The sequence below is a fragment of the Pongo pygmaeus genome, chromosome 12, assembly GCF_028885625.2.
Source record: "Pongo pygmaeus isolate AG05252 chromosome 12, NHGRI_mPonPyg2-v2.0_pri, whole genome shotgun sequence".
In the NCBI taxonomy this organism is placed as follows: Eukaryota; Metazoa; Chordata; class Mammalia; order Primates; family Hominidae; genus Pongo; species Pongo pygmaeus.
In genome coordinates, this window is record NC_072385.2 from 118506031 (window position 1) to 118528906 (window position 22876).

The following is a 22876-nucleotide window of genomic DNA, read 5'->3' on the forward strand; positions in this document are numbered from 1 at the left end:
TGCCTGGCTAATTATTTTTATTTTTGGGGGAGATGAGGTCTTGCTATATCACCCAGCTAGTCTCAAACTGCTAGCCTCAAGCAGCTCTCCTGCCTTGGCCTTCCAAAGTGCTGGGATTACAGGCGTGAGCCACCATGCCTGGCCCCAATATGTTTTGACTAAATAGAAGAAATCACACTTTGGGGAGTGTGTAGGAAGCCTAGCACTATGTCAGATAATTTTCCTATAGCATAGATGTTAGGATTGAATTGTAATTAGAATTCAGTGACTTAAAATTTGGTTGATTCGTTTACTTATTCGACATTTAGCTGCTATGACAGGTGGGCACTGTGATGGATCTGGGAATACAAGGATGAGTGTGACAGAGTTCTGAATGCAGAAGAACACATTTTCACCTTGTGTTTGACATCAAATTTACAGGAGCTGCCCATTATGTAAGCAGTGTGCAGGGAGGAGTCTAGTCCCAGGGTGACTGCAGACCCTGGTTCTAGTGGACGAGTACTGCTTGTCCATGGTGCTCCTTCTTATCATTAGCTTTGACGAAGGCATGCACACTTTGAATTCTCAAGTGAGAGTTATTTATTTTTAAAATTTCCTAACAAATTTCATTTTGATCTGTATGCCCTTAAATGTACCCAAGGCTGAATCATAATTGTTGTTCTTTGAGGTGCTTAAGGTTTTTTACTCTGTATTTCCCTTGTGTACTCCAAAATGTAAGTAGGAAGGTACATGTGCCACGTAAATACATGGTGGCATGCGTGTGGTTGGAGTATGTAGTACTCGTGATTTGGAGGTGTTGAAAAATTGTCAGGTGCTTTAAAATGACCAAATAAAGTTTCAGTTTAGTTGACTGTTTTCAATAATAAGTACCTTATTTTTTTAAATGATTTTTCGAAACTTAGTCATCTTTTCTTATGATTAAGTAAACCAGGACACTCCATTTCTTCCCTTGGTATATAAGTAGCCTTTTATGGTAATTTTTTTTCTGATAAGTTTGAAGACTGTGTCTTCTGTTCTCAGGGTCTGCTCTGAGTGATTTACCATAATAGCGGAGAACAGGAAGTTCTTCCAGGCTGTGGAAAGAAATAGCTCTGAAGTGTGAGCCATTGAAAAATTGATAGTAAACATGTATGTGTATTTTGTTTCATTAGATGAAAAAGCACAGTTTTTTGACTTAAGTATAGCAACATTTTTTTTAGATTTCAGATTTCAAATAAGCACCCCAACTATTTTATTACCCTTTGCCCATACTATTGTAATTCTGGAGACTAAGAAGGGAACACTAAGCCAAGAGGTTGTCAGGTAATGGCTTATTCTCAAATTGATATTTGAGAGATATCAATGTGCTGTTATATTCTCAAAGATGAGCATGACATCATATTGCCCTAAGATTGCAGTATGAATGTATTCATTTTTAGGAAGGACTGCCTGGTTATTTTTTTTTTCCTGGTAAATTCTTAGTCATAAAAAGGACTAGGAGGTAACATGGAGGTTGCCTAGTCAAGTCTCAAAGCTTTGAAAATCAAAGCCTGGAGGGGTTGCTCAGTTTATAAGTGGCTGTGATAAGATCTGTATCCAGGCCAGTGTTTATTCATCACAAGTGTGCATGTGTATAGAATGAATTCTTAGTGTATTTTGCTTTCATATGTACTGATTGTATACTTGCTGTACTGTTGTTCATATGCATGCTGTATTCTTCGTAAATCAAGTCATAATATGTACGTGTGCACATTTGAAGTGTAAGAACAGTTGCTTTTCCAGACTATCATGGCAATAAATAGATTTCAGTTAGTTGTAATTGAGAGATCAAGGGAAAGCATCATCTCTTTATTTGAAAAAATCCACAGTCCTTGATGATTTTCTTATAATTTTCTTACATAGTTGACTCAGGAAGTCATTATTTTCATATTTAGCCAGGCTATGATGACCTTAATCCTGATTGGAGGCTCTCTACTGAGAAGAGAAAAAAAATCAAAGGTGAGTTCTATGAAATGTGATAATTGAAACCTTAAGATACTCCTATTATTATACAAGATTCTCTTTGGATGATATAAAAAGTAGATACTTTTGCTGCACTTTGGAAGAAACATCAAGATTTCATGGAGTTGGGTCAAGGCAACAGATCCAGTTTTCTGATGGTCAGGCTGTCCTAAAAGCTACGTCAGAGCCTAGGTTATATATGCAGCATGGCTCTCCTGCCAGGAGCCAGCATTGAGATGGTACACTGAGTTCAGTGCTTAGAAGCGTGCTCCTTTTCAGATTCTCTTGGGTGAGATCAAGCTTCATCAAAGAAGAAACACTGAGTAAAGTTATCTCTGCAGGTTGAGGGTAATTAGGGTTAGGCTGGTGGGGCTTTCTTTGTCTTTGCATACATTTCCACGTTTTAAAGAAAAATTTTCTTTTTTACAATGAGCATATATTGCTTTTATAAATAGAAAAAAAATCAAGATTTACATTTAAATAACAGTAATAATTGTCATTTGATTGCTAGATTAAAACAGAGATATTTTAAAATCCTGTGGGGGTTACTTTTGAGATTTTTTTACTTTTAATTTTTGACGATGTGTTATTTTTCTTTAGGTGAAACTTTCTAAGTTAAATCCATGAGAATTTTTAAGTGTCTTCAGTAAAATCAGTGATAGTTACAAGGTTCAGGCTCTGTATTACAATATGCTTTTAGGCCGGGCGCGGTGGCTCATGCCTGCATTTTGGGAGGCCAAGGCAGGTGGATCACCCGAGGTCAGGAGTTCAAGACCAGCCTAGCCAACATGGTGAAACCCTGTCTCTACAGGAAATAAAAAATTAGCCAGGCATGGTGGTGCGCACCTGTAATCCCAGATACTCGGGAGGCTGAGGCAGGAGAATCACTTTAGCCTGGGAGGCAGAGGTTGCAGTGAGCCGAGATCGTGCCACCGCACTCCAGCCTGGGCGACAGAGCAAGAGTTCGTCTCAAAAAAAAAAAAGCTTTTAGTTCACATTTAAAGAAGATTAAAAATATTGATTAATATTATGCATCAGGTTCCATGCTTTGAATTATTCACTTTAAATAATCATCCAAAATATTCATACAGACATATTTTTGAGGAAAAGTACTACTTTGTCAAAGCAGAAATTAGAATTCGATTTTAGTGATTTGCTCCTCTTTTTTTCTACTTTACACTTAGTGATAAGCCCCAGGAACTCTGCTTTTCACATTTTCTTGAAATTCCTTATTTACACAGATTGCCTTAGGCTTATATGGGAAAAAAGTGTTGTTAATGCTTTTTATTTTCATTAAAATAATGAGTTAGTCTCATGGTTCTGAACTCCGTATTTAAAATTTCTCTCTTCTTAGTCTAATGTTTAAATATGTTGTAAATTTATGGTTTACTTTTACCTTTAAACCATATCATATGTTTTGTATAACAGGTGATGTTCAAAAAATGTACAGTAAAATTATAATAAATATGGCATTGCCTTTTGAATGCCTTAGTTTAGTGAACCATAATTCATTTTCTTTTTTTCTTTTTGTTTTTTGGACACAGTCTCGCTCTGTCGCCCAGGCTGGAGTGTAGTGGCACCATCTAGGCTCACTGCAACCTCCATCTCCCGGGTTCGAGTGATTCTCCAGCCTCCCCAGTAGTTGGAACTACAGGCATGCGCCACCATGCCTGGCTAATTTTTGTATTTTTAATAGAGATGGGGTTTCACCATATTGGCCAGGCTGATCTCGAACTCCTGACCTCGTGATCTGCCCACCTCAGCCTCCCAAAGTGCTGGGATTATAGGCGTGAACCACTGTGCCCAGCCCATAATTCATTTTCATTTCTAAAGATTCCTTGCTAGCCATAAATTTTTTTTTCCTCTCTGATTAGTTACAAGTTTAAGAGGAAATCAGCACTGGAAATTATTATGTATCTGTCTTATGTTTTTCTAAAGGATATATTTCTCTCAGTGTTTGTCTGAAAGTGGTATATGTACATTTTTCAAAACATTATATGACCTTCATGTATGCACACCTGGTAGACACCTGCCTTTCAACTTAGGTTGAAAGTGTTGACACATCTCTCTCCTGAGTGTATTCTTGAGATGAAAGACCTTAGTTTATTTGCCTTTGTATTCTTAGAGCTTTAGACCTAGACTGACAAATTGTTGGCACTCAATTTGTCAGGTGAATTAACATTTTATACCTCATAGAGTAATATTTTGAGAATGACTTACATTTTATTTTTTCTTATTATTTAACATACCATTAGGGCCCAAATAATGTAGATAAATTTTGTTTTAAAATTGATTATTATACGGAATATTTTGAATTTAAACCACATTAGCAGATGCATTTGTATTGACTTGTTTTTCCCTTCTTAGATAAAGAGTCCTTTTACCCACTGATAGATGTCAATTGGTGGGCAGACAGTGCGGTGACTTTAGCTCGATGCTCTGGTGCTTTAACTGTTTCATCCGTGAAAACTTTGAAGAATTTACTGGGAAAATCCTGTGAATGGTTTGAACCATCACCTCAAGTCACTGCTACCCATGATGGGGGATTTTTAAGTTTGGAGGTAAGGCTTTTTCCTGTTTGTTTGAGAATAGTTATGTATTTAACCAAAAATTTAAATATCTGGTTTTTATTTGAGTTGTCTTATTATCTTTTCTTTAAAAACAAAAATCTGTGATTGGAATCAGGTAATGGGTGCAGTATAAAAAATCCATTTTTTAGTGAATAAAAAAATTTGCAATTTAAGATAATGAAGAACATTTGTTGTCATTTTGCTCTGTATAAAGTATTTCTTTTTCACTGAAATGGTATATTTTTTTCCTCCCTGGATTAGTCATTTAAAAATGTAGAATGGTATCACTACCTAAGAAAAATACTCTTTAACCTATTTCCAAAAAGCATGGCAACTTACAAAGTTTTTGATTCTTTTAGTAAGGAAACTTGTTTATTATGACAAAAGACTTGAAAATAGAGGCTAGTTCTTTAAAGTTATCTTTTGGTCATTTAAAAATTTTATTTTAAGCCTTTCAAGGGTAACAACCTTTAATAGCTTTCACTTCAGCAATGCAGATTGACATATTTTTTTACTCTGAAGTTTGGTATGGAATCTAAAGATGTTCCTTAAAGAAAACTATGGCTTAAAATCTAAGCTAGCTCTGTTAAGTCTGGAATGAAAGTTATCTTTAACAGCCAGGCTTTCAGATTCATAACTTAGCAAAGCTGTTAGACATTTTTATAAGGGGGTGAGGGAGAGCTATTCTTGGTAAAACAAATGTAAGTACCTTTATGTTCATTCTCTAAAGAGACGAAAACAAACCATCAAATTATTAGGTAGAAGACCTGATAATTATATGTACAAGACCATATTAATGACCTGTTATGAAAACAGGCTTTAGGCTGGGCTCAGTGGCTCACACCTCTAATCCCAGCATTTTGGGAGGCCAAGGCGGGTGGATCAATTAAGGTCAGGAATTTGTGACCAGCCTGGCCAACATGGTGAAACCCCGTCTCTACTAAAAATACAAAAATTGGCTGGGCCTGGTGGCGGGTGCCTGTAATCCCAGCTACTCGGGAGGCTGAGGCAGGAGAATCATCTGAATCTGGGAGGCGGAGGTTGCGGTGAGCTGAGATCACGCCACTGCATTCCGGCCTGGGTGACAGAGGAGGCTCCATCTCAAAGAAGAAGAAGAAGAAGAAGAAGAAAAAGAAAAAAACAGGCTTTAGTTTAGGAGATTTGAGCTGATAATGTGTGTGCATATTTCTGATGTATATAATGCTTGCTGTAAGGTTCCTTTGAATTCCGTTGTTAATCTTGATCGCATAGCTGATTTAATGAATCAAACCAGAGTAGATTTAGAAATATATTTTCTTTCATTAATTCTAAAAAGTTACTCTTATTTCCTTACTATTAACTTCAGATCTCCTTTTTCAATTTAGTGTGAGATTAAACTTGCCTCCAAACGATCTCGTTTGGAGACTAGGGCTGGAGAAGAAGATGAAGGAGAAGAGGATTCTGATTCTGATCATGAACTATCTGCCAAGGCTCGCTACTTTGGTTATATAAAACAGGGCCTTTACTTAGTGACTGAAATGGAGCGATTTGCACCACCACGGAAACGCCCACGAACCATTACTAAAAACTACCGCCTTGTGAGTTTGCGCTCCACGACACCAGAGGAACTTTATCAGAGGAAGGTGAGAGAGTAGCGTATTACTATCCAAGTTTGAAGTCATCAAGCTTTTCTTTTATTGAGCAAAAGTTAATTTTGTAATAAAGGAGAAAATTTCAAGAGGGATGTTGGATCATTGACATGTTAAAAATATCAGTTCTATGAAGCTTTTTAAAATAATGCTAATCTTCGTACCTAAATAATCAAAATCAAAACCATGGATAAAAGTTGAATTCACTTAGACTGATGATCCGCTTGGTGGCTTAGCTCATTTCTTTGCTACCCTTCATGTGGCCTTCAGCTCTCCCTTTGTCTGTGTTGAAATCAGCTATCTACAGAGGGCGAAGGAAGAAATTCAGACTTGCTTTCTAGTCCAGGGCTTGCTTGGGAAGCCGAGGTGACCAGCACTGTGTGTTCACATGATTTGTGCTGTTCTTGCAATGTCATGGTAGGAGCTCTGGTCTAGAAGCCGGGTTGTTCCATGGTTGTCTTGGTTTTGCCACTGTTTTACTCTAAAACGAGAGCTTTGCACCTTTTGTCTCTCATCTTTCTGTTGAAGTGCTGAAAGAAACATGAGATCTTTCTGCTCCTCAAAATATCTGTGAGCTTCTGGTGCCACAGTGCACAGAAATTAGTGACATGCTGGATAGGTCCAAGGGATTATCATCATTCATTGTATGATCATCAGGACCCTGTGGATAATTCAGTCATGTAACATTCCTGTCCTCGTGTTTTTATCTGAAGATTGAAAGTGAAGAGTATGAGGAAGCCTTGTCCTTGGCTCATACCTACGGCCTGGATACTGACCTTGTATATCAGAGGCAGTGGAGGAAGTCAGCGGTCAACGTTGCTTCAATTCAGAATTATTTGGTATGTTTAAATATTTTGGTAATGTGGTAAAATGTATATTCATGTAGTATCTTTTGTTTATAGGGCTTCATTTTAGAGTACTTTACATTGCTGACTTTTCTATAATACAGCCAATGAAGTACAATTTTCTCAGCTGGAAAAATGGTCTTTTTGTTAGATTTTATTGCCCCTGCAACTGGACTTTGATGCTGAGTACATGTGAACAAATATTCACTGATAAACCAGCTAACTACTTGGTCTCGGCCTAACGTTTTCTTTCCTGTACCACAATCACTTCTCTTTACCTGCATTAGTGAAGAGCTAGTCAGATGCCAGAAACCACACAGTAATTTAAACAGGGAAATTTACAATATGGAGAATTATTTTCTAGTAACCAGAGATGAACTGTAAAGGATGTGAAGAGAACGCTAAGGACTACCCTAGGGCTGAAGGGACATATCCATGAAGGGAATGAACTTGGAAGGGAGGCCCCTCCCCTAGGCTGGGATTCAGACCCATTGGACCAGGAGTGGTTGCAGCATGTAGGATGGAAGAGAAGTTCTCTGGGTTGCCTTGAGCCAGGGCTGGTCCACAGTTGCCAAGGTTGGCAGTCAGGGAGATATGGGATGGATAGGAAAGCTGGACGCGTGCTTCTGGGGGGCCAGTGAGCTGAGGTTGGCGGTCAGAAGACCCCAGGGACTAGCAAGCAGGAAACCCCTACCAGCATGCATGTGGCTCAAGGCTGGTAGATAATTAAGGAATCATGGCCAAGACTGCCAAGAAAAAACTGTCTACTCCTATAGGCAGCCTTACTGTAGCTTCCCGTCTGGGAAGCTTCCCTCTCAGGTGCCTGGGTGATTCACTAGAAAACAATCTGCCCATGAGAGAGCCACTGAAACTCAGTGGGAGGTTGTCAACAGAGGGAGGAAGCGGGGAAGTAAGTGCCACTTGATGTCGCCCACATGCCTTGTTGGTGGCCAAGCCATAGGAGCAGGAAGAAAAGAACCAAAGCACATCAGGACTAGAAAGCAGAGCCTCTTCAGCACCCAGAGCTTAAAATCTTGTCAACCGCAAATGAGATATGCTACCACAGAGCTGGCTTTGAGGGGAAATTTGGAGCTGAGGGGCAATAAATAGGTAACATATATGAAAACTGCGAAATTTGCCTTTTTAAAACTTAAATCTAAAAATTGGATACTTCCTGTTACCTGCCTCCCATAGTTAAGGTTAATATAGTCTTGTCTCAATTAGTTTTAGCCGCTGCAACAAAAATATCAGACTATGTGGTTTCAACAGCAGAAATTCATTTCTCGTAGTTCTAGAGGCTGGGAAGTGCAAAATCAAGGTGTTAGCCAATTTCGTTCCTGGCGAGGGCACTCTCCTGGTTTGCAGATGGATTTCTTTCTTGCTGTTTCCTTATATGGCAGACAGCAGGGAGAGAGGAAGAAGGCTCTCTCCTGCCTCCTCTTATGAGGACACCAATCCTGTCATGGGGCCTCCACTCTCATGACCTAATTGCTTTCTAAAGGTCTCATTTCCAAACATCATCACTCTGGGGATTAGTTTTTCAACATACGAATTTTGGGGGACACATTGATTTCATAGCAAGCCTATATGTTTTAACTTTTGGCATCTTTGTAAGAAAGAATTATAGTTAGACTCATGGCGTACTTTAAAAAGGTTGGGATTTCTGATCTTAACATGTAGAAAGAAAAATACCTTTGCATTGTGGAAGATTATAGGAAACACTGGGAAAATATCATGATGATTATTTCCCTAAAAGTTTTAGACATTAGTAATTAAAAGTAAAAATATAACATGAAAAAGTTGTATGGAAGAAGATGATGCATCAGCCAAACAGGATGATAAACTTAACATATAATACAAGCAAGATATCAGAGGTGAAAGAGCATGAGAGGTAATGAAACGGAAGAAGACAAAGTTGCTTGTATTTTCTTTAGAAAATCAAAACACTGATTCTGTATTATTTTTCTTTCTTGTTTTATGATCTAAGACATTGAGCTCATGAGTTCACGTATATCTTTTTCTGGGATACAGTAAAGGACAGTTTTTGTCTCTGAAGGAGTTGAGGGCTGTTAAGAGAGACAAAGCAAGTACTTTTTTGGGGAGGGGAATATTTCGTTTAGTTAAATAGCCCGTTAAGAGCAAGAGCACTATGCTAGGGACTGTGAAGGGGTACAGGACAGGCATAAATGTGGCTTTTGCTCATAGGGAGCTTATGATTTTGTTTTGTTTTGTTTTGAGACGGAGTTTTGCTTGTTTTGCCCAGGCTGGATTGCAATGGTGCGATCTCGGCTCGCTGCAGCTTCCGCTTCCCTGGTTCAAGTGATTCTCCCACCTCAGCCTCCCGAGTAGCTTGGGACTACAGGCATGCGACACCACACCCTGCTAATTTTTGTGTTTTTAGTAGAACAGGGGTTCACCATATTAAAAATAACTGACCATATAAGTAGATTTCAGATACAACTCTAGAAACCCAGTGAAGGTAGTGATTATTATAGATCTGGTAGAGATGGAAGGTTTTATATAGTGAAGATGTTTGGAGCAGGGATTTGGAAGGATTTAAAGTAGGCCTTCTTGAGTGAGAAGGGAGGAAGACATTCTTAACAGGACAGATGGTATGAACAAATTAAAAGACACTGAGCATGATTTCTGAGGCCAGTGACTAAATCTGTTTTATTCACTGCTGTATTTCCATGTCTAGTTCAGTGCCTGGTGTGCAGCAGGTGCCCAGTAAACATTTTGTGGATAAATGAGCTCTGTACATCAACCAGTTTGCTGGCACTGATATTTGACAATAGTGAACATTGGGAAATATGATTGAAAAGATATATTGATTTGAGTTCAGGAGGATGTGGAAAGCTTGTGATGACTTAGGCATTTATCTACTGTTGTGGATTTCTGACTGTGGAAGCAGAGGAAGATGGTGTAGAGAGAATTGGAGTGGAAGGAAGGTAGGAAACCTTGCTCGGGGCAGGGACTCCTACAGTGTGCTAGATGTTTTGTGTTGATGATTTAGATTGGTATGGAGGCCGCAGCTGTGGAAAAGGGAAAGTGAATTAAGAGACATTTGAAGAAAGAACTGATGTGAGGCAATATATAAAGGATCCTAGGGAATGAGTCAAATCTTAATTTAAATTTGTAACCATAATAGCTCTTTCTAGGAAGAGGGCAAGTCAGGGAATTTTTTTTTTTTTAATTAATTTTAATTTTTTTTAATTATTATTTTACTTTAAGTTCTAGGGTACATGTGTACAGCGTGCAGGTTTGTCACATATGTATACATGTGCCATGGTGGTGTGCTGCACCCATTAACTCGTCATTTACATTAGGCGTATCTCCTAATGCTATCCCTCCCCCCTTCCCCCACCCCCCAGCAGGCCCCAGTGTGTGATGTTCCCCACCCTGTGTCCATATGTTCTCATTGTTCAATTCCCACCTATGAGTGAGAACATGCGGTGTTTGGTTTTCTGTCCTTGGGATAGTTTGCTCAGAATGATGGTTTCCAGCTTCATCCATGTCCTTATAAAGGATGTGAACTCATCCTTTTTTATGGCTTCATAGTATTCCATGGTGTATATGTGCCACATTTTCTTAATCCAGTCTATCATTGATGGACATTTGGGTTGGTTCCAAGTCTTTGCTATTGTGAATAGTGTCTCTATAAACATACGTGTGCCTATGTCTTTATAGTAGGAAGATTTATAATCCTTTGGGTTTATACCCAGTAATGGGATGGCTGGGTCAAATGGTATTTCTAGTTCTAGATCCTTGAGGAATCGCCACACTGTCTTCCACAATGAGAACAAAGGCACAACATACCAGAATCTCTGGGACACATTTAAAGCAGTGTGTAGAGGGAAATTTATAGCACTAAGTGCCCACAAGAGAAAGCAGGAGAGATCTAAAATTGACACCCTGACATCACAATTAAAAGAACTAGAGAAAAAAGAGCAAACACATTCAAAAGTTAGTAGAAGGCAAGAAACAACTAAGATCAGAGCAGAACTGAAGGAGATAGAGACACAAAAAACCCTTCAAAAAATCAACAAATCCAGGAGCTGGTTTTTTGAAAAGATCAACAAAATTGATAGACTGCTAGCAAGACTAATAGTCAGGGATTTTGAATGGAGTTGGAGGAAGCAGTTGGGAGGGAGGAATAGGACCTTGACCTTTCCAAAAAACAGCATATCATGACTTTTTATGATCAAGTTATTCACACCCTGTGATATATCTCTTGGTCAAATAAATACAGAACTTTGATGGGCTCATTTGTTTTGTTTAAAAGTTAAACATGCTTATTAATTATGACAGAATATATCTTGCCTTTCTGCCTTATTGTCTACTCTATTATTCAGCCACAGTGCAAACCAAAGGCATTTATAAAAGTTAGGAGGAAACATTTTATATTTCCAAAAATGAGTCCTGAGCTTTCTGTTTCTGCGTAGCTCATTAGAGGAAGAAAGCAAGCAGGTCAACTCACACTCCCTGCATCCAGTTGTAGTCACCATTAGGGAACTGGCTGCTTTTCTGTTGAGTTCCTCTAGCAGCTCGCTCTGGCCAAGGTCCTAAATAGCTGTAATACATCAGGTATAGCTTTTCAATTCTGAAGGCAGTTGTAATGTGTTGTAAGATGTCATGGATTCTGTAATTCCTCTGTCCTTCTTTTATATCCAGAGTAAAATAAAGAAGCGATCCTGGGTTCTCCATGAGTGTTTGGAAAGAGTTCCTGAAAACGTGGATGCTGCGAAAGAACTGCTTCAGTATGGATTAAAAGGCACAGACCTGGAGGCTCTTTTAGCAATCGGGAAAGGAGCAGATGATGGCAGGTTGGTTACAGAAAGAACTGGATTCAAAGTAAAGGTGACTTTGTGAAAACTTTTGTACTGAGACACTGGACTGGGTAAACTTTTCTTTATTTAAGTTATTCTGTATGAAGCAGTTGCTTTTGATCAATACTTTCTTATCTGAAGTCATTGCTCATCAGGCATTTGGAACTTTTTAAAAAATATAAATATGAGAGTATATCTGAGAAGTAAATAATGAAAATGAGACTGACACTTATTACCATTTGAAGACCTTAAGTAGCAGTGATTCAAATGGCGAACTCTGTGGACATTTTCTGCATAGGCTGCTTTACATTGAGTGAATGTAACCCCACATCTCTTCCTAAATAGTTTTCATTTTCTTGATTTTTAGGTTTCTATTTGTGATAATTACTGATGACTTTTTGCCCATCTATGGATATAATGAATGATCACTTTGTTTACAATGGCAAAAGTTTTTTTCAAATACTTCCTTCTGTTTTTGTGGAAATCAATAATTAAATCAGTCAAAATAGGAGAAAGCTTTTCACAACATGAAGTTTTTAAAAATGATGAAAATATATTTGTTCTTTTATACTTGCAGATTTACATTACCTGGTGAAATAGATATTGATAATATCTCCTATGAAGAGCTTTCACCACCTGATGAAGAGCCTGCCAAGAATAAAAAGGAAAAGGAGCTCAAGAAGAGACAAGAACTACTGAAATTAGTGAACTTTTCCAAGTAAATGATTTGTTACTGTTCATTTGATAGTTTCTTTAAAATAACTAGTCATTTCAGTGTGTTCCTTACTAGTAATAATTAGTCCAAATTATTTTAGCAACTTAGATCAAATGTACTTACTATTATCTTACCCTTGTGCTTTTCTGAACTGTTTTATGAGATTTGGGCTCAATGGAATATTAATCATTTTCATTATAACTCTTAGAGAAATAATTCTGTGTAAATATAAGTGGCCTAATATAGTTATTCAAAACAGGTTGACCCTGGAACAGAAGGAACTTTGCCGTTGTAGACGGAAATTATTAACCTACTTAGATCGACTTGCAACATATGAGGTAATGAATAATTTTTATCAAACCAATTAGGTTCATTTGATCTGTCATTATAAATGCTATGGCTGCCCTAATATCGAATATCCTTGGTCTTTAGAACTATTTTTCTGGGAAAAATTAATTTCTTATAGAAGCAGGTTCTCTTATATACATACTAGTTTTGGTAAAAAGTAGAGATTGTGAAAGCCAGAAGTTGTTTTGTTAGACTAGGGAATAGAAGTGCCTTAGCCATTTCAGTGCATTTGTGTTTTCTAGATTTGTAATCTTTTTCATTTACTTTTATATTTTGATTTTAAGATAATGGCACATAACTTTTCTCCATACCAGATTTCAGTATATACTAGGTTTTAATGTGAGTATTTCTGACTCGTTTTATTTTAATGATTTTTTTTTGTTTTGAGATAGGCTCTCACTCTATTGTCCAGGCTGGAGTGCAGTGGCGTGATCTCAGCTCACTGCAACCTCTGCCTCCTGGGTTCAGGCGATTCTCATCCTGGAACTACGGGAGTAGTTGAGTAGCTGGAACTACAGGCACATGCCACCACACATGGCTAATTTTTGCATTTTTTTAGAGACAGGGTTTTGCCATGTTGCCCAGTCTGGTTTTGAACCCTAGACTCAAGCAATCCACCCACCTCAGCCTCCCGAAGCGCTAGGATTACAGGTGTGAGCCACTATGCCTGGCCTATTTTAATTATTTGTTAGTGGGTTGAATTTAGTTGATTCACCTTTGATCCTAATTAGGGCTGAAGTTAGATTATTTGAGCTTAAAAACAGTATACTTCACATTTGGGTCTTCAGGGACACAAACATAGATGTCCCCATGTTGGGCATTTCAGTAGCACTCTAGTTTAAGACCAACTTAGATATTGTTAGAAGTGTAAGTGGAAGTCAGCCACATTTCAGTAAATATACGTAGGTTAGTTTGCTTTTTCACATGACTCTTATAGCTGAAGTTCTCCAGATTTTAAGGTAAGTTTTTCATTATTGAAGTTTGACTTCACTTGGAGGTTACTTTCTTAGTCTGCGTTCTGCCTCCCTTTTGTGTGTGTGCCTCTCAGCTCTTGGCACTGGCACACAGTAGGCACTTTATGTCACATCTGATAATGTAATGCTGGTCCCAAGAACGTCTGACCGTGCAGGCAAATCCGAAAGCCTTCGATTCCCCCACCCTGCTAATGTAATTGAAATGTTTTTAAACAAAATACTGAAAGAGGGCTGTGGTTATTAAAAAAACATTGGTAATGACTATATCATTACCATTTATCATTGCAAACAAGTTACGAGACATTCTTAGTAGTTTTATTTATAGATACAATTAGTTTGGCTATTGGATGATCACATTACTTTAAAACACGTCATGTTGATATGCCTGAGTTCTGTGATGTTTTGAGGTAATATATTAAAGACAGTTGTGAACTGCAGAAGTCCGTACAGATACAATTTATTATTTTTATACTTAGCCTTAGTTTCTCTAATGATATCTTTTTTAAAAAGTGCCTAAAATGTTCAGTTTGACTATCCAGTTAATTTTTTCATTATTTTTTAATTTTTAAATTGCTATTCCCTATACAACAGTAGTAAGTATATTTATTATTATACTGTAACAGTAACATTTAAAGTATTTGTTGAGCTTACTTTTTTTAGAGAATTCAGCAAAGTTCTTGAAAAGTAGGTGAATTTGATGAATTTCACTGTTAAAACTTAGTAATGAAAATATTCAGATATAATAGCTAACCATTAGATAGTAGTAGAGATAGGCATTGCATTTTAATCACAGGACATGGCCTCTTTTATTAATACTGTGACAAATGAGATAAAAATGAATTCATTTAGATTTGACATGAGTGCCTCCTAAACGCAAGATATTGTGCCGTTGCTAGAGGTAGAGAAAGGAACCAGGAGTGGTCTTCATGGAGTTCACATTGTATGGGCATTAAATGCCGATAGGAGAGGTATGGAGAATTGATGAGGAAACATCACGAAGAACAATGTCTGAGAAGACTCCACATAGGAAGTAATAGCTAGCCTTTCACAAAAGGCAGGCAGATTTCAGGGGCTAGAGAGTACCATAAGGGGGACATTAGAATGGAGTCTCCATACAGTTAGAGATTTGTCTTGTTTGCTGCTGTGTCTCTGAGCTCTGAATGGTTCCTGGCTCATTGAAGAGGTCAGTAAATATTTGTTGCAAGAACCAGTAGGTAGGAGAATACCCTTAAGAAATACCAACACGTTTTTTTGTGGACTTAACTATTTGTCAGCCATTGTCTTATGAGATGGGTACTATCATCTTCTCCATTTTATGGGTATGAAAGCTGAGGCTTAGAGAAGGTAAGTAATTTGTCCAAATAAATAGGAAGCAAGGGCTCGTAACCAGGTCTCTGAAAGCAAGTGTCATGCTGTTGAGTAAGTAAGCTAGTCAGGGTGCAGGATGGGGAGTGTGAGGGGTGGCACAGAACAAAGGTGGGAAGTGTGGTTAGAATAGTCTGTGGTCATGTTTGGGAAGGTCTCCTGCCGTGTGAGTAGTTGAATTGAATCTTTGTCAGAGGTTGGGCAAGTTTAGGAAATAACAAAAAGTGAAGGAGAGGAGAGGAGACTGTGGCTGGGGGCAGCCCTTTCAAGAGGTTTTACTGTGAAGAGGGGCTAACAAAAAGTGAAGGAGAGGAGAGGAGACTGTGGCTGGGGGCAGCCCTTTCAAGAGGTTTTACTGTGAACAGGGGCAGAGAAGATGGTGGTGTCTAGAGCAGGTGTTTAGAATAGAAGGAAGAAGTATTGTTTTTATATTAATGGGAATGAACTAGTAGAGGGTGAGGAGGACTTTATGGAACAGAAGAAAGAGGGGTTACTTGCATGATTATCGAAGTGGAGTAGAAATGGGATCCAGGGCATGGGTGGGATTTTGAGGCTTTTTAGGAGCAGAGATATGTTTCTTTCTGCTGTAACTGGGAGGAAGGAAAATCTTATTACAGATGCAGGTAGGTGTGTAGTTTTGGTGGGTTGGAAAAATGAGGGATTTCTCATCTAATAGTGTCCAAAAAAGGCAAGGTTTTCAGCTGAGAATAGGGGCTGAGAAATAGTGTGTTGGAAGTCTGGAAAGAATGAGAGTTGTGGAAAAGTTCCTAACAGAGACTAGGAAATAAAACTTCTTAGGGAAATGTGGTAGTGTTGATGAACAGCACTAATTATCTATTTGAATTGTGTTGTCTTGAGTTTGTCAATTTTTTAGCTTTTTATTATAAAAAACTTCAGTCAAAGAAGTATAGAGAAGAGTGGTGTGATGAGCCCGATGTGCCCATTGCTCAACACCAACCATTTTCAGCATGTGCCAGTTGTGTGTCTTTTATTCTCCATGTTTCTACTCTTGCCTTCTCTTTTTCACTAAATATTTTAAAGCAAAGCCCGTATGTCTTATTTCACCCATAAATATTTAGGTATGTATGTCTAAGAAGGACTTAAAAAACTATAACCACAATGATGTGATTATTTCTAACAAAATTAATAGTAATTCCCTAATAACATCTGATACTCACTTCCTCTTCAGATTTTCATGGTGCTTTTTTTTTTTTCATTTGGTTCATTTGAATGAGGATCCAAGCAAGGCTGAGGTTTTGAAATTAAAATGGGAACTGTCATCTTTGTTTTGTGACATATCTTCAGTGACTTCACAGCTTGTGTTCAGGGATCATAGCTGGGTTTGACTGGTTAGGGTATGATTTGCTGGATGAGTGCAATAAAGGGAAAGAGGCAGGGATTAAGAAGCCCTTTTATAGCCATGGACCAGGCACTTTAAGCTGATTAGAAGGAATGAGGGACTTTGAGGGGAAATGGAAAGTGAACAAAGAAGTAGAGTGAGTGGATTGGATGCCTCTGTGAGGTTGAGGAGTAGTTGAAATGCCACTTAGTATGCGAGTAGGAAGATTAGGAGTGGTGATCACAGAGTCGGGGTTAGACATTGAAGTGTTTCACACAGTGTCTTTTGATGATGATAGAGATCCAGGGTTTTGTGAGAGGATGTGTAACTGAGATGAAATAAAGGAAATAATTGTCATGCATGAGGAGTCAAGGAACTGAGAGCTTTTTTTTGTGAAACGGGGTCTAGCTGTGTTGCCCAGGCTGGAGTGTCGTGGCACAGTGATAGCTCACTGCACTCTTGACTTTCTGGGCTCAAGCCGTCCTCCCATATCTGTCTCCCAAGTAGTTGGGACTACAGATACATGGAACCATGCCCAGCTAATTTTTTGTTGTTGTTGTTGTTGAGGTGAGGTCTTGCCATCTTGCCCAAGCTGTTCTCAAACTCTTGGGCTCAAGCGATCCTCCCACTTCAGCCTGCCAAAGTGTTGGGATTGCAGGCGTGAGCCACCGCGCCTGGCTAGAACATCTGTGAAATACTTTTCTTCTTTTGGTTTCCATGAGTATGCATTAAATTCTTTTTCCCTTTACTTCTTTGACTGTTCCTCCATCTACTTTTCAGATGCAGGTTCCCTTTTCCTTGTTCATCCTTTAAATAATGTTGTTCCTCAAGGCTCTTTCAAACTCATTCTATTTAGTCTCCCTTGGAATAATACTTCTGTATTAATAGCCCTATGCCGTATATCTCTAACTCACATCTTAGTCCAGAACTCCTGACCTGTGTATTCACCTGCTCACTGCGTAGCTCCTTTTAGACATGCCATAGTTGCCAACTTAACCCATCTGCAAGTGAACTTCTCAGCTCTCCTTCCTACCTCCCTCCCTCCCTCCCTCCCTCACCTCCTCCACATCTCCTCATTCTTCTCTTTCCTGTCTCAGTAAATTAATTCAGTCAACAAATATTTATTGGCTATTTATAAATACGGTCAGAAGAATACTGACAGGCAGTGTGCTAGGAATCTGGGATTCAGTTTAAACATGGCGGACATGAGCCCTAAGTCATACGTTGTAGTGGGGAGACCTACACTTGGAATTCCATGGCTAACTTCTCATTGTCTTTTATGTTTCAGCTTGTGGGCCACTTCTCTGTCCTCCCACCTTACTGAGTATTTCCCCTCACCTGTTCCTGGTCTTTCCTACTAGATTTTAAGCTACTTAGAGGGTGGGAAAAGTGTATTGTTCAGTGTATCACAGTGTCTATCACAGCTCCCTTAGCACATGGTGAGTGGCACTCAGTAAATATTTGTTGAATGAATGAATGGTTCAATCTGCATTTGACATAGGTCACCCTAGTAGTGGTGAAATTAAAGTTCATCTATAGAGGTTCAGGTGCTCATAATACATTGTCATGAATAACTGTTGCTTATTTTTACCTGGTGGTTGATTTTGGTTGTCCTACTGTAATTAACTTAATTTTTACTGCCTATTTCATTTACTTCTGGATTAAAAAAATAACATTAATATAGCCCTTTTCAAAATAAAGGCAAGAATGCAGATATAGTACTTTAATTAACAATTGATGGTTGAAATTAATTAATTCAGGCCTTATTTATTTAGGCAGGCAGAGTTGTAAAAGTTTTTAGTATTTTCTTGTCACCCATATTTAAAAGCCTTTTCATTAAATCACTGTTTCCCCGCAGGAAATCCTAGGAGTGCCTCATGCATCTGAACAGAGATATGATGCTGAATTCTTTAAGAAATTCAGAAATCAGAATATTGTTCTCTCAGCAAGAACTTATGCTCAGGTAATTTGCTTTTTGTAAATAAAATTATTATGGTTATTAACACTCTAAATCTTTGAGCTGTGCAGTTAATGTTATTGTGTGTCTATATTACATTTTCTTTTTTGTTTTAGTATTAATAAGTGTGGAGAAAATTTTAATTTAATATCCATCATTCTGAGTTTTAAAAATAAATAATTTTCGTAGCCTTAGATTGAGAAACAGGATATAGGCTAGGAAAAACTAGGGTCATTTCAAAGTGCTTCATATCAGAGCTGCATAAAAAAGTTAGTTTTTGAATGTTGTCATGTAAAAATCACTCCTTTATTTCTTAGATTTACATTAGAAACTTACCCCTTGCCTTTTGTACAGGAAAGTAATGTACAAGCCCTAGAAATTCTGTTTACTTACCATGGTTCCGACCTGCTTCCTCATCGCCTTGCGATTCTCTCCAGCTTTCCAGAGACCACTTCTCCACATGAATATTCTGTTTTGCTGCCCGAAGCTTGGTATGTGACTATGTTAACAGAATTTTACCTTCTTTTTATATATTGATAATTTTTTTGTCATGCTGAACACCTTAAAATTAAAAAAATAATTTTAATGTAATATATTTAAACTTTTTTCCTGATAAAAAATTAAGTTATTGTAAATGGTCCTGAAGCCAAAATGTTTCCAGTATAACAGGATTACCTTAACTTAATGAGCACAAATTTTTCCTTTTTTTGAAAGCCTTCTGATTTTACTTCTGTGTATTCAGTATGTACTGTTTTCTGGTTTAGAACAGTTTTTATGATAATGTATGTCTGAGTTAGTTGTATCTTTTAGAAATTGAAGTGTGTTTTTGACAATATTAGGTGGGAAGACACAGAAACCCAGGAATACTGCATCCTCCTTTGCTCAGCAACCCTTTCTTCATAGGAAATTCCACAGGCACAAAGACAAATGGGAAATCAAAATATTGCTTTACCACTAGACTAATTCTCCTCCTCTTAATTCATGGTGATTTGATAATTGGGTTGCAGCATGTGATATAGCATCAAAGCCTATGTTGGAACCAATGAGTCCCTGTGTTACCACCTGGTAGTCTTCCAGAGGCCAGAACATCTGTTCTTGAGAATAAAGGAGAGGGAGTACATTTGTCTCACTGCATAGCTCAAAAACAGGTAGGCCATTTGCCCCAGGCCTGAATGGCACCTGGGAGAAAAGAGGGCCTAGCATACCTTGCTTAGGTCAGTTACTGAATAGAGGCAGAAGGCAAAAGAGTAAGATGACACATCCAGTTGTGTGAACTTTTACGTGAGGTGAGCTAGCCCACTAGTAAGTGTGGCTCAATGATTACATGACTTATCTTTTCTGCATTTGAGTTACTCATCTTTAAAATGGGTTGACAGTCCCTGTCTTGCTTACTCACTTTGCATATTTTTAGTAACACCAGAATTGATAATTATAATATCTGCTTGTTAACTATAGTATACTGTAAAGTACCTTGTAGTACACTGTTTAGATAATTCTGACTGAAATCATTTTTGCTAATTTCAGCTACTGGAAACTTACAGTGCTAAGAGATGTTATTCAAATTAGGGGATCATTTGGTTTCCTCATTTGTCCCTTGCTGCCTCCACTCATCCTATTTCTAGGCATGGGTATTAATGATGATGGTCAACATGTATAGAGTAATTACTATGTATTTGGCACTTACTTATTTCTGGTCTTCAAATAATTTTGGTATTATCCTGTTATTACAGAAAGCTGAGATTTACAGAAGTTCAGTAGCATGCTGAAATCTATATATGGGCAGCCAGAATTTGAACCCATATTTACTTAAAGTTGTAGGTCAGTAAGCACCGAGAATATTATAAACTCCTTAGTTTACATTAGTGTTAGTCCTTGAAAAGTAACTCTTTGTTCTGATAAAAATCAAGAAAAAGGGCCAGGCGCGGTGGCTCACGCCTGTAATCCCAGCACTTTGGGAGGCCGAGGCGGGTGGATCACGAGGTCAGGAGATCGAGACCATCCTGGCTAACACGGTGAAACCCCATCTCTTCTAAAAATATAAAAAATTAGCTGGGCATGGTAGCAGGTGCCTGTAGTCCCAGCTACTCGGGAGGCTGAGGCAGGAGAATGGCGTGAACCCAGGAGACAGAGCTTGCAGTGAGCTATTGTATCCCTGGGCGACAGAACAAGACTCCATCTCAAAAAAAAAAAAAAGAAAAAATGCTCAGGATGCTTTTTTCATTTTCAAATAATTTTTAGATCTGTATAGTGAGGGATAATGTAAATGATGTTTTATGAATATATTTTATGCATGTTTTCAGAATATAATTATATCAATGGTTCTCTATCTCTTTGCAGAATGAATTTAATCTGAATGGAAATGACCTTTCCTACTGTAAATTGTTAGTATAGAGAAAAGGGCTACCGTCTCTTAATGGTTTTTTTTAAAGGCAGTTTCTCCTTCGATTTGGATACATTTGTCTAGGCCATACCACCCTGAAGGGCCTCCCCCATGTCCTCGGATTTGGATGCATTTATTGTCAGTGTTTTCTGATGATTGCTTAGATAAGCATTTGATTTTAACCTGAAATTTGAAAGTTGGTTTGCAAAAGAGTTGCACAGTACCCAATGCCACACTTTTCTTTGAATGCCCTGTGGTTCCTTTATGGGGCCTGCCACAAGAACCAGTTTAAATTGTGATCAATAATTTAGTCATACCCTATTGCAGCAGAGTATAATTAAAAGAATATAATGTTATTTTGAATCATTGTTTGGGGATATGTTGTTTAGACAGACTTTGAAGAGACTGATTTCTTATGAGTTCTTAAGTTATGCTTGTTTTCAAACACATTAGGAAAAAATAGAGTTTTTTAAAATTAATCTTTGTTCTCAAGAAAGTCTTTCACACTATTTTTTTTCTATAGTTGTAAATAGTGAGAATGAATAATAGGTTACAATAATATCTCTGTCCTTTCATAATTTGGGTTTGTATTAGTCTGTTTGTGTTGCCACAGAGAAATACCCGAGGCTGGGTAATTTATAAAGAGAAAAGGTTTAATTGGCTCACAGTCACACAGACTGTACAAGAAGCATAGCGCTGGCATCTGCTTCTGGTGAGAGCCTCAGGAAGTTTCCAGTCATGGCGGAAGGTGAAGGGGGAGCAAGCGCTCTCACATGGTGAGAGGGAAGCAAGAGAGAAAAGGGGGAGGTCCTAGACTCTTAAACAACTGGAACTAACTGAGTGAGAACTCACTCATCACCAAGGGGATGGTGCTGAACCACTAATGAGGGATCTGCCCTCATGATCCAGTTGCCCCCCACCCAAACCCCACCTCCAGCACTGGGAATCACATTTGAGTGTGAGATTTGGAGGGAACAAACATCTAAACCATATCATAGTTACTGCAAAGCAAAATCACAGTTGTGCTTCAGGCATAACCTCTTCTAGGAGGATTTCTGTAAGGTACTCCTTTCCCTATACTCATAATTCTTTCTTTATTTTCATAGTGTAACACTTTTTACATTGTGTTTTAGTCATATTTATTTCTGCCTTTTTCCCTCATTTCCTTCTTTAATAAATATCCGAGTAACTCTTAAAGACAGAGACCATCTCTTCCTTATGTTCAGATCCCAGTTAGGGTGGCGCTTGTATAGTGAGTATACCGAAAATGTTTGCTGACTGCATAAATTAGGTCCTCTTGTGTCATTTAAGAAAGAGATTATGAAGTATCCTGCAGGGAGTGCAGATGGACTTTCACTTGCTAACCTGGAAGAAGCCCAGGTCTGTGTTTACCGAGGTCCTGAAGGATTCAACTGCTGTTTCAACCCACTGTTAAGGATGGAACTCTTTTACTCTAATTGAAGCTTTACCCTAAATGACAAGTAGAGCAGTAAGATATACTTCTAGAAATTATTTCCGTTGTGAGCATTCTTTGAATACTTGATATTCATTTTCAGATCACTTGGAAGCAGTTCAGATGAGCAGTGTCCTATTTGTTGGTGCATGAGTGCTTTCCTCCACTTTCCACGCACCGTTGGCTGGGCATCTCGAACGTGCGTGGAACTGTGGTAGGGATTGAGGATGAGTAGAGCATAGCTCCTCTTCAGCACGAGTGATCAGGGATGCTTTATAAAGCACTAGCACTTCCTGTTACAGCATCATGCTTTCAAACTGAGGAAGAAAGAAAACTTAAACATACCCTAAATAAGTAATTGCAGCTCATTCTGCTCTTTTCTTTTTTCTCCTCAATAGCAATGCTGAAAACTAATAAAATGACCTTGACATCCCCTGACTTCCTTGGATGGCCGTTAACTTTCCATGTGTGTGCCTTATTCTTCTATGAGAGTGTA

At 38.3% G+C, this 22876-nt stretch overlaps 1 protein-coding gene across 1 annotated transcript in view; it reads left to right on the top strand.

Moving 5' to 3' along the window:
• The window catches only part of NBAS (NBAS subunit of NRZ tethering complex), a 393558-nt gene that overhangs the window by 83249 nt on the left and 287433 nt on the right, over window positions 1-22876 (top strand). The window contains exons 13-21 of the mRNA XM_054476756.2: window positions 1914-1977; window positions 4348-4541; window positions 5915-6172; window positions 6892-7017; window positions 11695-11846; window positions 12427-12567; window positions 12824-12902; window positions 18449-18553; window positions 18902-19038. Of these exons, the coding sequence (XP_054332731.1) occupies window positions 1914-1977; window positions 4348-4541; window positions 5915-6172; window positions 6892-7017; window positions 11695-11846; window positions 12427-12567; window positions 12824-12902; window positions 18449-18553; window positions 18902-19038 (1256 nt within the window). The remainder of the gene's footprint in view (window positions 1-1913; window positions 1978-4347; window positions 4542-5914; window positions 6173-6891; window positions 7018-11694; window positions 11847-12426; window positions 12568-12823; window positions 12903-18448; window positions 18554-18901; window positions 19039-22876) is intronic.